The 17,977-nt window shown below is 55.4% G+C and overlaps 1 protein-coding gene across 2 annotated transcripts; it reads left to right on the forward strand.

The window, feature by feature from the left end:
* Positions 1-623: 623 nt before the first annotated feature.
* Positions 624-17,249, forward strand: TMBIM1 (transmembrane BAX inhibitor motif containing 1). Of its 2 annotated transcripts, none has more exons than XM_040228372.1 (12): positions 624-714; positions 9,636-9,868; positions 11,171-11,271; positions 12,464-12,528; positions 12,727-12,780; positions 13,546-13,596; positions 14,351-14,390; positions 14,922-14,959; positions 15,130-15,217; positions 15,538-15,633; positions 16,566-16,619; positions 16,989-17,249. In XM_040228372.1, the coding sequence occupies exons 2-12, from the start codon at positions 9,676-9,678 to the stop codon at positions 17,133-17,135; spliced, it is 927 nt and encodes a 308-aa protein (XP_040084306.1). In that variant the 5' UTR covers positions 624-714; positions 9,636-9,675; the 3' UTR covers positions 17,136-17,249. The 2 variants fall into 2 exon arrangements, with proteins under 2 accessions (XP_040084306.1, XP_040084307.1); XM_040228373.1 differs by lacking the exon at positions 624-714 and adding an exon at positions 3,818-4,814.
* Positions 17,250-17,977: the final 728 nt, after the last annotated feature.

Here is a 17,977-nt window from a genome sequence, read left to right on the forward strand (position 1 = left end):
AGGGAATTCTAAGTCCATCTATCACTATATTCTTTGCAAAGAATCTGCCTGCAATATGGGAGGCCTGAGTTCAATCACTGGTTCAGGAAGATCCCTGGAGAAGGGAATGGCTACCCACTCCAGTATTCTTGCCTGGAGAATTCCATGGACAGAGAAACCTGGTGGGTTACAGTCCATGGGGTCGAAAAGAGTCGGCACTTTCTTTCTACATTTGCAAATTTTAAACTGGAAAAGTACATCTGGCATAAAAGCATATAATTGTCAAAGATGTTCCTCATTGATTTTTGTCTAATAATGAGAAAAATGAGAAACAGCATTTTAAAAATGTCTTTTAAAGTAGGAAACTGATGCAAAACACCGCGCAAAAAAAGCAAGTGAAATATGTAGATATTTAGGCAAAGAAGCATCACCAGCAAGCGCTGGCCGCTGGGAGTCGGGAGGAGTGGAAAGACTTGGTTTCTTCCTGTAGTTTTATGTTTTGAGTTTCCAACAATGACCACGTATTGCTTTAAAATCCGAAAAGCCTGGTAAGTCCTGGCGGACTTGGGAGGAGCGGAAACAGGCGGATGCGGGCGGGACCGGGGCGGACCCCAGCGCGTCGCGGGGGCCGGCGCGACGGGGCGGGGCGCAGAGCCCCAGCCCTGCCCTGGCCGGCGCGGGCAGTGCAGGACTCGCGACACCAGGAGGCCGGCGACGCACCGTCTGGAGCGCCAGGCAAGCCAGGGGCCCCGGGGCCGGCGGGCGTGGGGGACGGCAGGCCGGCGGGGACGGGACCGGGCCTGGGCGGCGCCCCAAACTTTCTCGGAGTGCGCGGCGGGCCGGAATGGGGCTCTGTCGCCCTTACTTTTGAGTTTCTCTGTCTCTGTGCGCCCCGGGCGGGCGAGTGGCGCCTGTTTAGCTTTGGGAGTACAGCGGCGGGGTTGTGGGCGCGAGTGATCAGGGCGGCGGGTCTGAGGGTGTCCCGGGCCCCTGCTTCCTATTGCGGATCTGTTGCCGGGCGTGTCCACAGGGCCAGCTCCAGGGTGGCCAGCTGTGCGTGGGTTAAAGGGTGTCAGGGGCCTTCAGCTGGTGGGAGGGAGAGTGGGGCGGCCCGGGACTGGCCTCGGCCGCCTCTGAGGCCCTGGTGCCAGCTTGGGTGTAGACAGGTGACCGGGTATTTGAGTGAGGGAGAGAGCCACTGGGAAGCCCCGGGCAGCTCACATCCTTGGTGTAGGGAACCTGTCACCTCTGCCACCAAGCCTTTGCCTCAGTCCCCTCTCCCCCACACTGGTCTGGCCACTGCCCTCAGGCTGGGTTCTGAAAAGGACTGGGAAGTACTCTCTTCCTTTTGCCCTCTTTGGGTGGGAGTAAAAACCAAGCAGGAAAATCCGAGCAGGGAGAACCGTGGAACCAGCAAGAAGGAAGTGGAGGCAGGCGGTTCAGAGGCTTGGCCCTGATCTTGTGGGTTTCGCTCTAGCTGTTGTCTTCCCCAGAGGGTCACCATACCCTCTGACCCCACAGTGGCCTCTGGGCTTGGGACTGCCCTGAGGAACCTGGTCATGGAATCGGGGGAGGTGGGAGTCGGCCTGGGAACTAGGGTCAGAGCCAGATGTCACAGAAGGTCCCTCGGGTGTCCAGTTCTCTAGGGCTCTGAAATATTCATCTCACTGGTGAGCTTTGGTTTCAAAGCTGGCGCCTTTGGCTTGGCCAGTGGTGGCAGGAGGAGCCAGGAGCCCTTGGGGCTGCTTTGTCTGGGGCAAAGGCAAGGGGGCAGCCATACTTCCTCCTCACCTGCCTGCTCTGTCTCTCCAGCCACGAGGCCCCAGAGACCCGGTTTATAACTTAAAAGTGGTGGGACCACACAAGGGGTCAGGGGCCCTGACTTCCTCTCTTCTTGTGCCCTGGCCTCAGGGCCTCAACTGTAAAAGTGGGCACGTCAGAGAGGTAATGATGGGGTACACCTCCAGTGTGGGGAGAACCTCACATCATGAGCTGGAGTAATAGCCACCTCTGTTCAGCCTCCTCCCATGGGAATGGCTCAGCTGGAAGAGCATTTACATCCCCCGAACTTGTCACTCTGGACCCTTCATAAAGAGCAGAAGGCCCAGGGAAGGGACACATACTGTGTGTCTTTAGAGAGCCGCACCGGAAGGGCCAGAGAGTGGAAGCTCATACAGCAACTGGGGGAGAAGGTCTTTGCTAACCGTATGGCTAACCCTCATGTGGGCTTTCTGGAGTATTCTGATGGGAATGCAGAGGAAAGGATGGCCTTGACGGACTCTTCCACCTCTAAGATTCTGGGGATCTGGGTCCAAACCTGGGTCTTGTTTTAAAGTAGAAATGATACCTAGAAGTCCACAGGCCACAGTGCTGGGTACCTGGAGGATAGTCAGTACATTGGTCAGGGAGGAGGATGAGACTAAGTCCTTGTTCTTATATATGTGAAAGTGACAGTCATGGTTACTCAGTTGTGTCTGAGTCTTTGCGACCCCATTGACTGTAGCCCACCAGGCTCCTCTGTCCATGGAATTCTCCAGGCCAGAATACTGGAGTGGGCAGCCGTTCCCTTCTCCAGAGGATCTTCCCAACCCAGGGATCGAACCCAGATCTGCACTGCAGGCGGATTCTTTACCAGCTGAGCCATCAGGGAAGCCCATTTGCTTGTATATATAATGATTGGTATTTTTTTCCTATTACGTTAAGGTAATAGGAATGGCAGCGTCCTGGCTCTTTGCTGCTTGGAGATGCTTCCAGCCCTTTGCAGTGAGTTCCACCTTGGAGTTTAGAGCAGCTGTGTGGGGGTGGCAGAGAGGAAGAACCCTCGCAGAGGATCAGGGCATTGAGTTGGCCCTACAAGTGAGGGGGCACAGCTGGTACTGAGTGTGGCTGTTCCGAGGGGCCAGCTAAGGACAGGGGTTTAACAAGATGATGAGTTAGGACATGAATCATTCCCAGGGCTATCTGTAAAACAGAGGTGGCCTGGTCAGCAGCCCACAGGATGGCAACTAGGTGTGACTGTATAAAAATGTTTCAGGCTTAAGAAAGTTTGAAGGAAACTAAGTTGAATAGCTTTGCTCACTGTAGGACTTGGAAGCTTCCTATGCCATGGTGTCTTGTGAATTTCCAAAAGGGGATATGGATTCTCTGTTTCTGAGCTCATCCATGAACATCTCCTGGGGCAGGAGATCTCCTGGGGAGAACATCTCGTGTTCTTTAGAGCAGCCTGGGAAACACCTGGCTGGATGCTTCTAGCTTTCTAGAGTCCAGAGAGGAAGGAGAGGGAGTTGTGGCCACTCCCACACCCAATTCATACCCTGTGCCTCAGCCTCCTCCAGACGGGATAAGGATGAGGCTGCATCTGGCAGAGACTCTTTAGGAAGCAAGACATTTCACCCTGAAGGTTTCTGCTCTGGTCTGTTAGCTGTTCATTCAAAAGCAGATATTCTCAGAGTCTGAATGGACTTTGACCATTTGGTGATGGTAAAGAATCCTCCTGCAATGCAGGAGACCCTGGTTTGATCCCTGGGTCAGGAAGATCCCCTGGAGAAGGGAATGGCAACCAACTCCCAGTATTCTTGCCTGGAAAATCCCATGGACAGAGGAGCCTGGCGGGGTACAGTCCATGGGGGTCGCAAAGAGTCGGACATGACACTTGTTTTATGGATGAGGAAACTGAGTCCAGAGATGTGAAAAGACCCATCCTGACTCTCACAGTGGAGTTAGGACCAGAACCAGGACAAGAACTCAGCTCCCTGCGTTGTAAGCCAGGGCTCTGACAAGGATTGACTTTCGGATTGACAAGCGGAAAGGAATTGGTATCAACGAGAGAAAGGTCTTTACTTCCTCAGTCCGTCCAGGTGTTGTTGTTGGCTTGTTCACACAGGCGACTGGTGGGGGCCTCAGGGACTTTGCCTCCAGGCAGGTGTAAAAGCAAACGGTACCTTAAGTCAGACTTCAGATCTGGGTTCAAACCTATCTCTGCTGTTTGCCTGCTCCGGGACCTTGGATCAACTTCTCTCTGAATTTCAGTTTTCTCATCTGTAGGGTGGGGATAAGGATTGCACTTCATAGGGCCCTTGTGAGGAGCAGACGTCCTTGGTACCTGATAGTCAGTAGACAGTACTTGCTGCTCTAAGTGGTTCTCTTCCTTCCCTGCCCACTGCAGGAGGAGGGTATATCTCCCTTCTCCACTAGGGGTTGTTAATTATCTGTCTGCCTCTCCCCGCCTCATCTCGGAGTTGAAACTGAACTGAACTGAAAAGGAGAAGATGAAACACAAAAGAAGGAGGTGGATGGGGCTGTGTTTCTGAAGCTGCTTCCAGCTGCGGTTAATGCCGCCTGCTTTCCTTATCTGGATTTCCTAGCTGTTCTGGCTTCACAGGGGTCTCGGAAATCACCTGCACTGATGATGCTGAAGGGTGATGGGAGTGCTGGGTGCCTGGGTCTTCCCATGGCTTCCCCTTCCTGGGAGACTAGAGCCACCTCAGTTCCCTGGAGACCAGGGCTGGGAGGGAGGTCTTGAGTTGGCAGCCTTATCTGTTTCTGAGCAGGAGGGCCAGGAGAACTGGGGGAGGGGAGCTGGTTGTGGCTCCGCCTCAGGGGTGTGTGTGCTGACGTCTGTTACTCTGCCCTCAGTGGGCAGGGCTGGGAATGAAAGTTCCAAACCCATGACCAAGAGGGCCTGTCACTGGCTGGGCAGGAGCTTCCTTGGCTTTCGGATTTCCTGGTCTGTCAAATGACCAGATGATTTCCAAAGTTTGTTCCAGCTCTGACGTTTCAGTTTTCAGATCTTCTCGGCTTCATCCTGTTGACCTCAGAGGCCAGATGGTCAGAAGGTTAGGTTGATTCTGGGCCCTCGGTCTGTGTGAGTCAGACCTGGTGGCGAGCTCAGCCACTCCTGGGTGGATCTTTTTTACTCCTCTGCCCTCCTGGCTCTGTGCTGGGTTAGGAGGGCCAAGTGTTTTCTTGGAAGGGAGTGGAGAGCTGGTTGTGGGGGTGGTTTGGGGTAGGGAAAGGGAGAGGAGGCTGTCACGAGAGACCTGGTCACAGTGGGCCAGGGGCTTTGCTGCTGGGTGGGGTTTCCTGAGATACTCACCCTGAGCTATTCTTTCCACTCTGGCCCTGGGCACCCGTTCCTGGCAGAGAGAAGCACGAGTTGCCTGGACCAGTCAGCTGCTTTCCACCCCTCCCTCCAGCACACACAAACAGACACACACACACACACCCTTTTGCTGTAACCGCAGTAGATCCAGCCTCCTCTTAGCAGATTCCAGAGCCTTAATCCTTCAGATGCCCTCCTCCCAGGGAGCTGAACCTGAGCCCCAGCTGGCGGGGAGCACACTGGCCACACTGAGACAGCACCAGGGGAAGGAGCTGGCTTCCCCAAGGCTGCCTCTGAAAACCTGGACAGCCAACAAGTTCTGTGTTTGGGCCCTCCCACTTCTGATGGCTGGGTCTGGGGATCGTGTAGGAGAAAGGAGAGGTTCTGGCTCCTTCCTGATGGGTCATGAAAATGAGGGTCACAAGAATGGGGAGCAAGGTCAGATCTAAATTGACAAGGGTGCGGTGGAGCTTGAATGCCTTGATAAAAGGCATCGTGAGGAAGCATGTTGTAATGATTCAAGCTCCTTGCCACAAAACAGTCTTGCTTCCTGTTGTGGGAGTGTGTTCAGTAGAAACCGAATGCCTACTGCGTTTTAGGATAATTCAGGCTTCTGATGGGGCGCCTTGAAGGTCCGTTTTAGCCCCTGGAGGCTGAGCCCTCCGTTAGCTGCCGGTGGAGTTCAGATGACCTGATTCCTGGTTTCTGGTCTCTGGGCATCAAGCATCTGCACTCTGTCTGTATCTTCTCCCACTTCTTCCTCCCCTTCCTTTGGACTCCACTTTCTCCTGCAGCTCCCACCTTTAGTCGCAGTCATGAAAGTCAACTCAGACCACTTCCGCCTTTCCCTGCTCTTGGTCACCTACCAGCCCCAAACTCATCCCTAGCTGAGGCCTTGATGATGGGGAAGGGGTCAGGGCCTCAGGTAGGTCAGGCCCTGGCCAGGGAGTAGGCTCAGAAGCTGTCCATGCTGGCAGCCCTGGGACCCGAGGTTCCTGCCCATCTGGTCCTGCTCAGAGTAGGTGTGACTATGCCTAGCACTCCCCTGACTGGCCTGAACATGCTCCCCGTCTCCTGCGCACAGGCCTCTACACCAGAGAGCTGGGATGTAGTTCTGGGCCCCGGCCCCTGCTTTATGGCCAGGGACAGGTCCCTCTACACCCCCCCACCCCCAACCGTGGTGGACTGGCTGCTAAAGGGAAGGGTCAGCTTGCCTTAGATGAGCGAGTTTCCTTTTAGTGCTGATTTTTTTTTTTTTTTTTTAGTGCTGACGTTTTAAGAATCTCTATCTCTGACCACCCTCTTCTCCTGGTGGCTGCACAGAGATTGGGAACCATGGGGATGATGGAAGGGGCTGAATGGTTCATTGTGCACTTGCTGTGTGAGCCCTTTTTTGTCAGTAGAGAGACTGAGATGGGAAGCTGAGAAGTGATGAGTGGACAGAAAGGGGGACGAGGAGGAAAGCAGAGGGGTTCAGAGCTCTGGAGTCTTTGGGAGCTGAGTCTTGCCTTTATCACACCCTAGCTAAGTCACCTTGGGCAAGTGACTTAATTCTTCTAAGCTTCTATTTCTTTATTTGTAAACAGGGATAATAATGTATCCACCCTATTGGGGTATCATAAGGATGTAATGGAATAACAACTACAGGTAGTGTTCAGGTACCATTTTAAGTACTCTACACATATTTTCTCTTTTAAATGTTATAACAGCTCTGTGGAGGGTACTCTTATAGTGGTAAATCCACTTTCCAGGTGGAAAAACTGAGACACAGTAAGGTAAACTGGTTAGTGCTGGTCTCTGGGGAGCATGAGCTGGTGGCTGAGCCCCCAGAGAACTGGACTGTGAGCTGATGCACCCCCTGCAGAAGGTCTAGCTCCTCTGAAACTAGGAGCATCACAGGGAGGGGCGCAGGAGGGCAGAGGGCATCTCCGTGAGTCAGCGGCCCTCTGTGTCAGGCCTGAACTGTGGCGGCCTGGGGGGTCTATCCAAGGCCGGCCTCGTGCTCCCTGATTTTCCCGCTGGTTTGGGGAGGGACCTGTTTGTCAGGCTTGGCTTGAGGGGGTGGGGCAGCTGGCCGGTCGGGCAAAGGGCAGGCCCCATATAACTGGGCTCCTCAGATAAGTCCCAGGCCCGGAGTCCGTTAGAGCTGGATGTGAGCTCAGGGATCATATGGGCCTCTCACCCCATTTCACAGAGGGGCACCCTGAGTTGCTGACAGGACCAGGTCATGGTGATATCATGGTCAGGCGGCCAGCTGGGGCCTCCGACCACAGGGTCCTCCTTGCCAGTGTCTCGTGGGCTGTTTTGACACTGTTGTCAGCTGGGCCCAGGGCAGTAATGACAGATAACCCTACTCCATGGGTGGGCTGCCCTTCCCGCTTCCTGCACATGGGGCACGGTCTTGCTGGTGGAGTTAAAAGGGTGTTTGGGGAGAGGGGGCAGTGGGGAGAGGAGACTCTTGCTTCAGGGGAGGAGGGTCTGGTTTCTCTTCCTTCCTTTTCTAAGAAGGTCTGTTAAGGAGATATACATATTGTAACTGTTTATGCTACCCTGACATAAACCACAAATGGTTTCAAAAACAGTTGCCGGCTCTGTTTCTTGAACTCACACCGCTCAGCGTTGGGTCTTCCTGTCGCCCTCTGCTCTGTTTCGTCAGAGCGCTCTACCCCAACGTGTGGGGCCTCCACCATGGCCCAGGGTTTGCTGCCATACCCTCACTGTCAGGAAGGTCCTTCTTGTTTCTGACCTGACACACTCTTGCTGTCTGGTTGGTTCATTCTGGGAAGATGGAGAACGGCTTTCCTCAAAATAACTCTTGGCCTGTTACGTGAGCCCTCTGCCTCACCCTTCCCTGCCATCTTCCTCTCTATGTTATCCCAGTCGAGAGAGAAGAGTTAGTTAGGACAGTCCTTTATCTGCTCCCTGAACTGTGCAGGTGGCCCTAAAAAGAGGGGTCTGTTCTGCCCTTCCAGCAGAGCCTCTGGGGATGTGTGCTGACCTTGACCCGGGCATGTATCCTCCCTGTGGGGTCCTGAAGGAAGGTGTGCCCTTGGGAGATGCTCTAGGGGGCAGCTGTGGCCCTCTGAAGGGGCCCAGACTCTGTCAGGGCTTGGCCCTTCCAGGGACCTCCTCCTCCACTTTTCCCAAGCCCCCATCCCTGCCACCTCAGAGGGGGATACCAGGTCCAGAGGACATTTATCTGGCATAAGAGGCATAGAGAACACAGCATAGTACAGAGGACACATAGACTTCCCTGGAGGCTCAGATGGTGAAGAGTCTGCCTGCAATGAGGGAGACCCTGGTTCGATTCCTGGGTCGGGAAGACCCCTGGAGAAGGAAATGGCTACCCACTCCAGTATTCTTGCCTGGAGAATCCCATGGACAGAGGAGCCTGGCAGGCTACAGTCCATGGGGTTGCAAATAATCGGACATGACTAAGCAGCTAACACTTTCACTTTCACCCAGGACCTGGAAGACCTCGGCTCTTGTACCATTAAATGTGCTAGTTTTGTGATCTTGGGAGTCACTTTACTGCTCTGGGCCTGAGTCCCCCAGGGGAACTGAGCACTTGGGGCATACAGCCTGGGAGTCCCTTTGGGATGTTTCTGGGGTTCCCTTCCCCTCCCTCCTCTGCCCTTCCCCAGCCGTGGGGCTCTCCTGCCTCAGAGAGGGCACTGGCTGGCTCTGGCATCACTCCTCAGCGGTCTAACCTTTCTCAGCCGCAAACCCTGAAGGCAAACAGGCAGGAATCCCCGGGCTACCAGGGCCTGGCGTCTTCCCCTCCCCGGGGGTTTGAGGGCCCAGAACTCCCTGGCATTCCACTCCCTGGCACGGCCCTGAAGTGACTGGTGGCAGCCACAGGCTGTCACATGCCTGAAGCTCCTCCTCGGCTGTAATTTGAAGAAACCAGAAAGTCCTGTCTCCAACCTGCTTTTCTGTGCAGCCTCCCAGCCCCCAGGGGTCAGCCCATGTACCCACATGCTCAGGCCTCTCTGGCGGCCCCTGACTCAGCCTGACACCTTCCCCAGCCCCGTGCCCTCCTCCTCTGGGCCTGGCAGCTCTGGCCCTGGGACTGGCTTGTTGTCTTCCACTCGAGGCCTTGGCTTCTCCCCAGCTCCGCCTTTCAGGCCTGCAGCTCCCGCCAGCTGTTGTGGGGGCTGGGCTGCCCCCTTCAGTGGGTCCTGGCTGGCTCTGTGACTCACCAGTGGCTTTGCTGGGGTCATTGGGCTCTGTCCCTGGTCACTGGAAGTGATCACTTAAAGAGAACCCCCTGCTCTCATACCACCCATGTGACTGCTTACCCCACCTGCTGCCTGCTGCTTTCCTATGGCAGGAAACTGCACAGTGAGGAGGGGCTGGTGTGAGGGCAGAGGGGCAGGGGCTGAGCTGGTGGGGTGGGTGGGACTGTGGGGGTGGGGACAGTGGCCTGCGGGCAGCCAATGACACTCGGTGCTGGGGAGAGACCGAAGGTGTCCTCTCTGCAGAGGCAGGGTGGACTGGGGCTCAGTGAGCTGGGCCTACGCACTCAGGACTGCTTTTCTCATCTCGGTTTTAGGTCTCAGCAGCTGGGGTCTCCCCTCAGCCTTTGAGCCACCATGTCCCATGCCAGTGCCCCTCCGCCATATGAGGATCGCAGCCCCCTGTACCCCGGCTCTCTGCCCCCAGGGGGCTACGGGCAGCCATCTGTTGTGCCCGGGGGGTACCCTGCCTACCCACAGCCTGGCTACGGTCACCCTGCTGGCTACCCACAGCCTATGCCCCCAGTCCAGCCGATGCCCATGAACTATGGTAAGTCCCTGCAGGGCCGCTGAGGGTGGGTGGGAAGAGGCAATACTGATGAGGGCACTTCCTTTCTTAACTTCCTTCATCTCCTTTTTCATCTTCTCTTTAGCTCTCTCCTTCTGTTTCCCCATCTGTTTACCTCTTTGCCTTTTCCTTCAGCTCCTAGCCCCCCTACCCCCAGGCCACCTGCTAGCCCCTTTATTCAGCGAGGAGACTGAGTCTGTGAGACACACACCAGAACTTACACATCAGATGAGAAAGTGACTATTGAAGGAATTACTTCAGGAGGCCATGTCTGTTTCCCTGCTAGGCAGTTATCACCCACCCACAGCCCTCTCTTCTTTAGGAACTGCCGCTAAGAAGGAAATGGCAACCCACTCCAGTATTCTTGCCTGGAGAATCCCATGGACACAGGAGCCTGGCAGGCTACAGTCCATGGGGTTGAAAGTGTCGGACATGACTGAGCGACTAACACTTTTCACCGGAACCTGAAGCACTTTTTTCTTTTCTTTTTTTAAAAATATTATCATTGTTGACGGATCCTCATCTTTTAAGGTAACACCTGACTTGCAAACATCCAGAACTCGTTTGGATGTTTGATAAACGTCATGGCTGGTAAATCTGGTCAGAAATGATATTAGAATGTGGTGAGATTTTCCTGTGTGGCTCGCCTGCGGATTTTGAAAGCAGTTCCCGGGGAGGCACTCAAGGAATGCTTTGAGCCCCTGCAGCATCTCTGGAACCCTGGAGCGCAGCCAGCTCTCATCAGGCCGTTCGTGTTCTGGTGTGAATACCGGCCCACCAGTCACGTTTACCACGATGCTTTGTCCTGTGCACAGATAGTCCTGACGTTTCTGTTTTCCCAGAATCCTAGCGCTTGCCTGATGGAGACCACAGGCTGCACACTCTGTCCTTCATCCTCCACACGCATGTGCTGTTTCTGTCTCCCTTTCCCTCCTTCGATCCCCGAGTCCCTGCTCTGACCTTACCAGCTCCTCTGACCCACACCTGCCTGCCTTCCTTAAGATTTTGTGTTCCCTTGACGGCAGGGGTGGTGGGTGTTCACACCCCTCAGTGGAATCATGCCGATGGAGTGCTTACACCTCAGGCCCCTCTCAGCCAGTGACCTACTGCTTCCCACAGTATCCACTCAGGTTGCTCCGGGGGCACCTGGCGGACCTGCTGGGGAGACGAATTCCTGAGTTTTGGCTGGAGATCCCTGAGACTGTTGAGATAGTGTTCCACAGGCTTGGGGGTTGAGGCCACAGGTCCCGGATCCCCAGGTGGTCATGTGTGATCTGTCCCCAGGCCCAGGCCATGGCTATGATGGCGGGGAGAGAGCAGTGAGTGACACTTTCGGATCTGGAGACTGGGATGACCGGAAAGTCCGACATGCCTTCATCCGAAAGGTGAGACATGGGCTGGTGGGCAGGTGAGTCTGGGCCACTGGGCTTGTGATTTGGCCCATCGATAAGAAGAGGGGCGAATGTGGAGTCCTGCCCCAAGCCACAGGTGGGAGGCTTTGCACCAAGGCCACAGAAGTGGAGCCCAGAACCAAGGTTACCTCCAAAACTAATTGAGCCCCAATGCCAAAAGCCCCCCTGATCATTACTAACAAGCTTCCTGACTCCCAATTAGGCAAAGATGCCAACTGCAGTAAACACCCTATAGTGCCTCAACCAGTCACCTAACGCCAACCTTCCAGGAATTTTCTTTGTCTTGAGGCTATAAAAATTGGCTATTAACCCACGAAAACTGTCGATTCTCCCTGGCTTTTCAGTTGTCGCCCGCTTAGCTTGCAGTGCCCAGAGCTTATCTGTGCTCTTCGTTCTTAATAAATTCACTCCTTTCTGCAATACTCTGTGTCTGGAAATTCTTTTCCATCCTGCGCTGGGACTGCCTCAACAGGAATGGTGGTCCTCTGGTCCTCTCTAGCCTTGCACTCTCCTCTGAGGGAACCCCAGCTCCTCTAAGCTGTGTTCACCCACTTTTGCTTCTCTCTTCCTTGCCCTCGTTTGGGGAGCAGGTTCAATCTGAACAGCCCTGCTGAAGTGTTCTGCCCTCTGCAAACTTTTCTCCTGTTACACTGCAGCAATTTGAAGCCAGAATGGATCGCATGCACTCACAGGCCCCTGCCCGCCATCTCACCTCGCCCCAGCACCTGCTCAGGGTAGAGAGATAACCTGAAAAACATTCAGGCTGAATTGCTGCAGGCACAGAGGCCATACCTAGGAGTGTGGCGGGGCAGGGCGGAGGCAGGGCAGTGAATGTCAGTGAAGGCCAGGTGTTGGGCCAGGAAGGGGAGATGTCAGGAGCAGTGGGGTGGGGTCAGCCCTGCAGGTGTGCACAGCATCTGAGCCGGACTTGTCACTGGGCTGGCATCTCTGGCAGGCTGCAGTGCAGCTGGGGCGGGCTCTCAGGTGGAAAGGAAGAGTAGATCCTTCAAAATGAAGAAGGAACCACCTCCCTACCTCTGGAAGATGGGAGCAGACCTAGGGTGGTAAGGTCTTTGGGGCTCCTTGGTCTCGGGGCTGGCTGCTTCCGGGGGAAGGCTCGGAGCGGAGGGTGGTGACCGTGCTGTCCCCGGTGTCTGTATTCCAGGTTTACACCATCATCTCCATCCAGCTGCTCGTCACGGTGGCCATCATTGCTGTCTTCACCTTCGTGTGAGTCTCTGCACAGCTGAAGGCGGCTCTGGGGTCCTGCGCTCTGGGTCCCCTGCTGGGAGCATGGTTGGGGTGGGCCCTCGACCCATGGACAGGAAGAGGGGTTGGCTGCGGGTGCTGAGAGAAAATGGGGGTAGGGCCTCGGCAGGGGGTGGACAGCCTTGGCATGACTCTTCTTGTGTCTTCTCTGCTCCACAGGAAGCCGGTTGGTGACTTCGTGAGGGCAAACTTGGCCATCTACTACGCATCCTAGTGAGTGTGCGCTCTTCTCTGCTTGGGAGCTGGGAGATGAGGGGTGACAGGTGACTAGCAGGGATCAGAATCCTTTTGGAGGGAGGGGTGTCCCAGTTGCCAGCTGTGCTGGGCCGTGTGGTGTGTGCCACCAAGTGTGAGTGTCAGGGGACTCCTGAGAGTGGGGGTGGGGGACCCATGGCCGTGTGCATCCTGTAGGACAGGCCTCTGCTCTGGCCGCTTCTCCCTGCAGCCTCCTCCCAGGCCAGGGCCCCGCTCCGGCCACCTCCCTCTGTGTCTCCTGCGGCCTCCTCCCAGGCCAGGCTCTCGCTCCGGCCACCTCCCTCTGTGTCTCCTGCGGCCTCCTCCCAGGCCAGGCTCTCGCTCCAGCCACCTCCCTCTGTGTCTCCTGCGGCCTCCTCCCAGGCCAGGGCCCCGCTCCGGCCACCTCCCTCTGTGTCTCCTGCGGCCTCCTCCCAGGCCAGGCTCTCGCTCCGGCCACCTCCCTCTGTGGTTCCTGCAGCCTCCTCCCAGGCCAGGCCCACGCTTTGGCTGCCTCTCTCTCTGGCGGCTCCTCCTCCGCCTCCCAGGCCTGGCCTCCCGTTACCGATGGCCTCAGTGCCCGTGGCCAGGGTGATCCTGTCCTGCTGGGCAGCTTCCCCTTAGACTTCTAGACGCCTCTCTGAGCCTTCAGCCTGCCGGGCTGGTGAGTGCCACCAGGCTGGGCCAGGGGATGCTGAGGGGCACAGTGGGCCTGAGACCACTTCCCTGTCTCTTTCTCCCCAGTGCTGTCTTCCTGGCCACATACCTGACCCTCATCTGCTGCCAGGGACCCAGGTGAGTCCCAGAGACTTAGACCATGGGAAGGGATGGCGAGGGGGCAAGGACGTGCATGTGTGCCATGTCACTTCAGTTGTGTCTCACTCTTTGCGACCCTGTGGACTATAGCCTGTCAGGCTCCTCTGTCCATGGGATTCTCCAGGCAAGGATACTGGAGTGGGTTGCCATGCCCCCTTCCAAGGGATCTTCCCCACCCAGGGATCGAACCTGAGTCCCTTATTAGACATCTACCTGCCTTGGCAGGTGGGTTCTTTACCACTGGCGCCACCTGGGAAGCCCCCTTACAGCATCTGAGTGGAGACTTAACCAGCAGTGATGATGATGATGATGAAGGTGAAGAAGATGGTGGTGGCAGCTACTGGCTACTGCTTAGCTGGGCGCCAAGTGCCTTGTGTGTGTGGGATCTGTTTAGCTATCTAGCTGTTATTCTTACAGCTACCCTACAAGATACATGGCATTTTAACCCTTTAACAAATAGGAAGATCCCAAGGCTCAGAGAAGCCAAGAACTTTCTCACAGTCACACAAGTAGTCAAAGAGCTGCAGACGAATCCAGGTCTCTGTGGCTCCACAGCCCAGGTCTGTCCTATTGGCCCTGCTGTCTCTGCACAGAACCACCAGCAGGTCCTGAGGGCCACGCCAGCCTCCCCTCCCTCGAGTCCAGGCCTCATTCTCCAGGTGCACAAGCCAGGACCTTCCTTCTGAGACCTGGCCGGCCACACGCCACTAAGTCATGGTTTCTTTCCCTTCAGACGCCGTTTCCCATGGAACATCATCCTGCTGATCCTCCTTGTGAGTCACAGGGTCGGGGGAGGGTGTGGAGCTGGTGAGGGAGGGCTGGGCCCAGGGAAGGAACGGGACCCTGTCAGGGAAGATGGCCCTGGCTCTCTCCCGACCTGACTCTGCCCTCGGTTTCCTTGTGGCTGCCACTTTCATACGAGGTGACATGTAGTGTCCCCACCATGCCTCCAGGGCTCTGTCTGCCCCTCTCTTTTTAAAATTGATTTTAATTTTGTTGTTCTTTATTTGGCTGCAACGAGTCTCAGCTGCAGCATGTGGGATCTAGTTCCCTGACCAGGGATCAAATCTGGTCCCCTGCATTGGGAGTAAAGAGTCCCAACTGCTAGACCACTAGGGAAGTCCCTCTTTTTTTAAAAAAAATATATTTTTGGCCATACCACGGGGCATGTGGGATCTTAGTTCCCTGACTAGGGGACGAACCGGCACCCCCTGCCTTGGAAGCTTGGAGTCTTAACCACTGAACCACCAGGGATGTCCCACAGGCTCTATTAAGTGTCTCACTCATCTCTGTTCTTCCCTCAGACTCTTGCCATGGCCTACATGACTGGCACCATCTCCAGGTGCGTTCAGGGGCAGTCAGTACACGGCGGTGTGTTTTATAGGGGATTGGGGCACCCCTGGGCTGGCAGCCGCCTGTATGGCTGCACGCTGGGCACGGTACTTCTAGAAAGCTGTAGTTTTGAAGTCATTTGTGCATGGCCTCTGGCGTCTCTTAATTCTTTCCCTGCAGTGTGTATAAAACCAAAGCCGTCATCATCGCAATGATCATCACTGCTGTGGTGTCCATTTCAGTCACCATCTTCTGCTTCCAGACCAAGGTGAGGGCACTGGAGGGCCGGCCCCTCCCTGGCCACCCCATCCCCCTTTCTTATACAGACCTGACCTTCTGGGCCTGGCACTTGAGCAGGCCTGGGAGGGCCCAGATCCTTTTACTAGGGGTCTTCCTCAGAGACCCGAAGCCCCTTCCCTTCACATTTACATCTACAACTTTGCTTCCTGTGTCTGTGCTTAGAATGCCATGGTCACTCACGAGTGCCCCAGGAGGCAGCACTGAGCCCCCTGGAGGAGGCAGGGCCTGGCTGGCCGGGCTGCTAGTTGTGGCCTGTCTGACACGTGCCTCCCTCTCTCTTCCTGGCAGGTGGACTTCACCTCGTGCACAGGCCTCTTCTGTGTCCTGGCAATAGTGATGGTAGTGACTGGGATTATCACTGCCATTGTGCTGGCCTTCAAATACGTGAGTGTCCCGGCAGAGCTGGGGTCAGTGAACCCAGTGCTCAGGGCAGACTTTCTGTATATCTCGGTGCGGTAGGCCCCATGGGCCTCTGGACGGCTCTGGGTTCTAGAACCTCTCAACTGTGCTGAGGCTCCATCCTTTGGACTGGGGTATCATTGGAGACCCAGGTGCTGGGAGCCGTAGCACCTGAGGCCCCAGACAGCATCATGGGATTCCTATGAGAAGCAGCAGTGTGATCTGACAGCTGAGACCAGGCTTTCGGAGGCAGGTTGGCAGAGGAATCCAGAGAGCAGAGAAGATGGGCTCAGCTGGAAGGGCCCTTAGGGACCACTGTCTCTCCTATTTGTTTCCAGGCAGCAGGGGGCAGCATGTGAGGCCCTAGGCTGAAGGGAGCTTTGCGGTGGGAAGGGGAAGCACGTTAACAGGAGGGTGGACATGACTGGAGCCTACCCATGTGACCATGGCTGGCCCTGCCCTTGTGCTCAGGCCCCTGGAGGGCTGTTGAACAAGGCTGCCCTGGGGGTGCTCCCTGACTCTGCTATCATCTGTTGGTTAGGGGGTGTCCCTCTTAGGCTGGGCTGCAGGAACACGATCTAGTGACTGCTGACATGACTAAGGGTGAAGTGCATGGCTGGGCCTGCCCCTCCCAGAGCCGTAACTCAACCACTTTCTTCCAGAAGCAGAGTGGACACCTCTGTACCTTGACTAACTAGAAACTGGTTTGGCTAAAAGATGCTGTGATTGATTTCATATAGCCATTGGACGATGGCCTCTGTTTTCTCTGCCGAACATGTTAGCATTCTTAATCTCTCCCAGGATCTGGAAGGGGGAGGTAGTTCTCTCATGGATCTTCCCACTTGGCCAGACTCCCAGGGGGGAAGATGGTGGGCTTTGCCAAGTTTTCTAATGTCATCCCTGTCCTCTCTGCCCAGGTTTACTGGCTGCACATGGTCTATGCTGCTGTGGGGGCCATTTGCTTCACTTTGGTAAGACCCTGCCCACTCTAGGAAGGGGAGTGGGAGGTATGGGACCGGGTGGGTGCTGCTTGAGAGGCAGGGAGCGGGGCCACAGCTGCCTTTCTCTACTGTCTGGAGGTTCCACTGATTTCCTGGGCATTCCTGTCTTTAATTCACATCGCTTGCTTTGAGAATTCTCAGTAAGCCGTATTCCAGAGACAACACTTTTCCAGTGTCCCTCTCCCTTTCTGGACTGTGAACTGCTTAAAGACAGAGACCATGCCTTCTGCTATTTGTTAAAGTGTTCCCTGAGCATACCTCATGGTCCTGAGGCTCCCAGGACAGGTCTGTGGACCACTGAGCCCCTGGATCCTCATGTGTGGCTTCTTGTCCCTGCAGTTCCTGGCCTATGACACACAGATGGTCCTGGGGAACCGGAGGCACTCCATCAGCCCGGAGGACTACATCACCGGTGCCCTGCAGATCTACACAGATATCGTCTACATCTTCACCTTTGTGTTGCAGCTCGTGGGGAGGCAAGATTAAGGAGCCACCTCCGGGGCTTTCCCTTCCCTAGAGGGCTGGGCCCTGTGACCCTGGTCTGGGCCTACACTCATTTCCTTCTCAAGTAATACACTCATGTTTCTTTCTGTCCGGGGATGGGCAGCTTCTCTTGCTGTGGATGTATTAGGTACCTGGTGGGGCTGGAGGAAAGTGAAAGTGAAGTTGCTCTCCAACTCTTTGCGACCCCATGGACTGTAGCCTATTAGGCTCCTCCATCCATGGGATTTTCCAGGCAAGAGTGCTGGAGTGGATTGCCATTTCCTTCTCCAGGGGACCTTCCCAACCCAGGAATCAAACCTGGGTCTCCCGCATTGCAGGCAGACGCTTTACCATGGGAGCTATCAGGGACTAACTCTTGCCCTTAGTGGACAGAGCTGGGCCAAAGATGTGTGTTTTCCCTCCACCCCACTACAGGGCACCAAAGCCTTAACAGCTGGGGTTGGAGTAGGGTGGGGTGAAAAGAGCCTATTCTGTAGCTAAAAGGGAACATAAGGAGAAGGGACTTCCTGGTGATAAGGTTTCTCCTCCCACTCCTGCCATGGGCTTCTGGGCTTGACAGCTGGAACATTTTTCTGCTCTCAATCCCAGCAAAGCTGGAGAGCTGTCCCCTGCCTCCTGGACTCATATCTTGTACTTTTTGGCAACTCTTGGCACCTTTCAACACAAGAAGGTAGAGGGGGTTTGTCTCCCCTGCTTCAACCCCTTCTTTTGATAGCATATATATATATAATGATTTTCTGGGTCAGGGGTGGGGAGGAAGAAGACAGTGAACCAGGTCAAGCACTGTGGCCAATTGAGAGCAGCATCTGTCCAAGGCTTCCTCA

Source organism: Oryx dammah, unplaced genomic scaffold (genome assembly GCF_014754425.2).
Source record: "Oryx dammah isolate SB20612 unplaced genomic scaffold, SCBI_Odam_1.1 HiC_scaffold_27, whole genome shotgun sequence".
Taxonomy (NCBI): Eukaryota; Metazoa; Chordata; class Mammalia; order Artiodactyla; family Bovidae; genus Oryx; species Oryx dammah.

Coding starts and splice junctions, on each gene's coding strand:
- TMBIM1 (XM_040228372.1), top strand. CDS start 9,676: ATGTCCCATGCCAGTGCCCCTCCGCCATATGAGGATCGCAGCCCCCTG. Junction 15,218..15,537: donor TCTTCTGCTTCCAGACCAAG/GTGAGGGCACTG, acceptor TCTTCCTGGCAG/GTGGACTTCACCTCGTGCAC. Junction 15,634..16,565: donor TTGTGCTGGCCTTCAAATAC/GTGAGTGTCCCG, acceptor CTCTCTGCCCAG/GTTTACTGGCTGCACATGGT.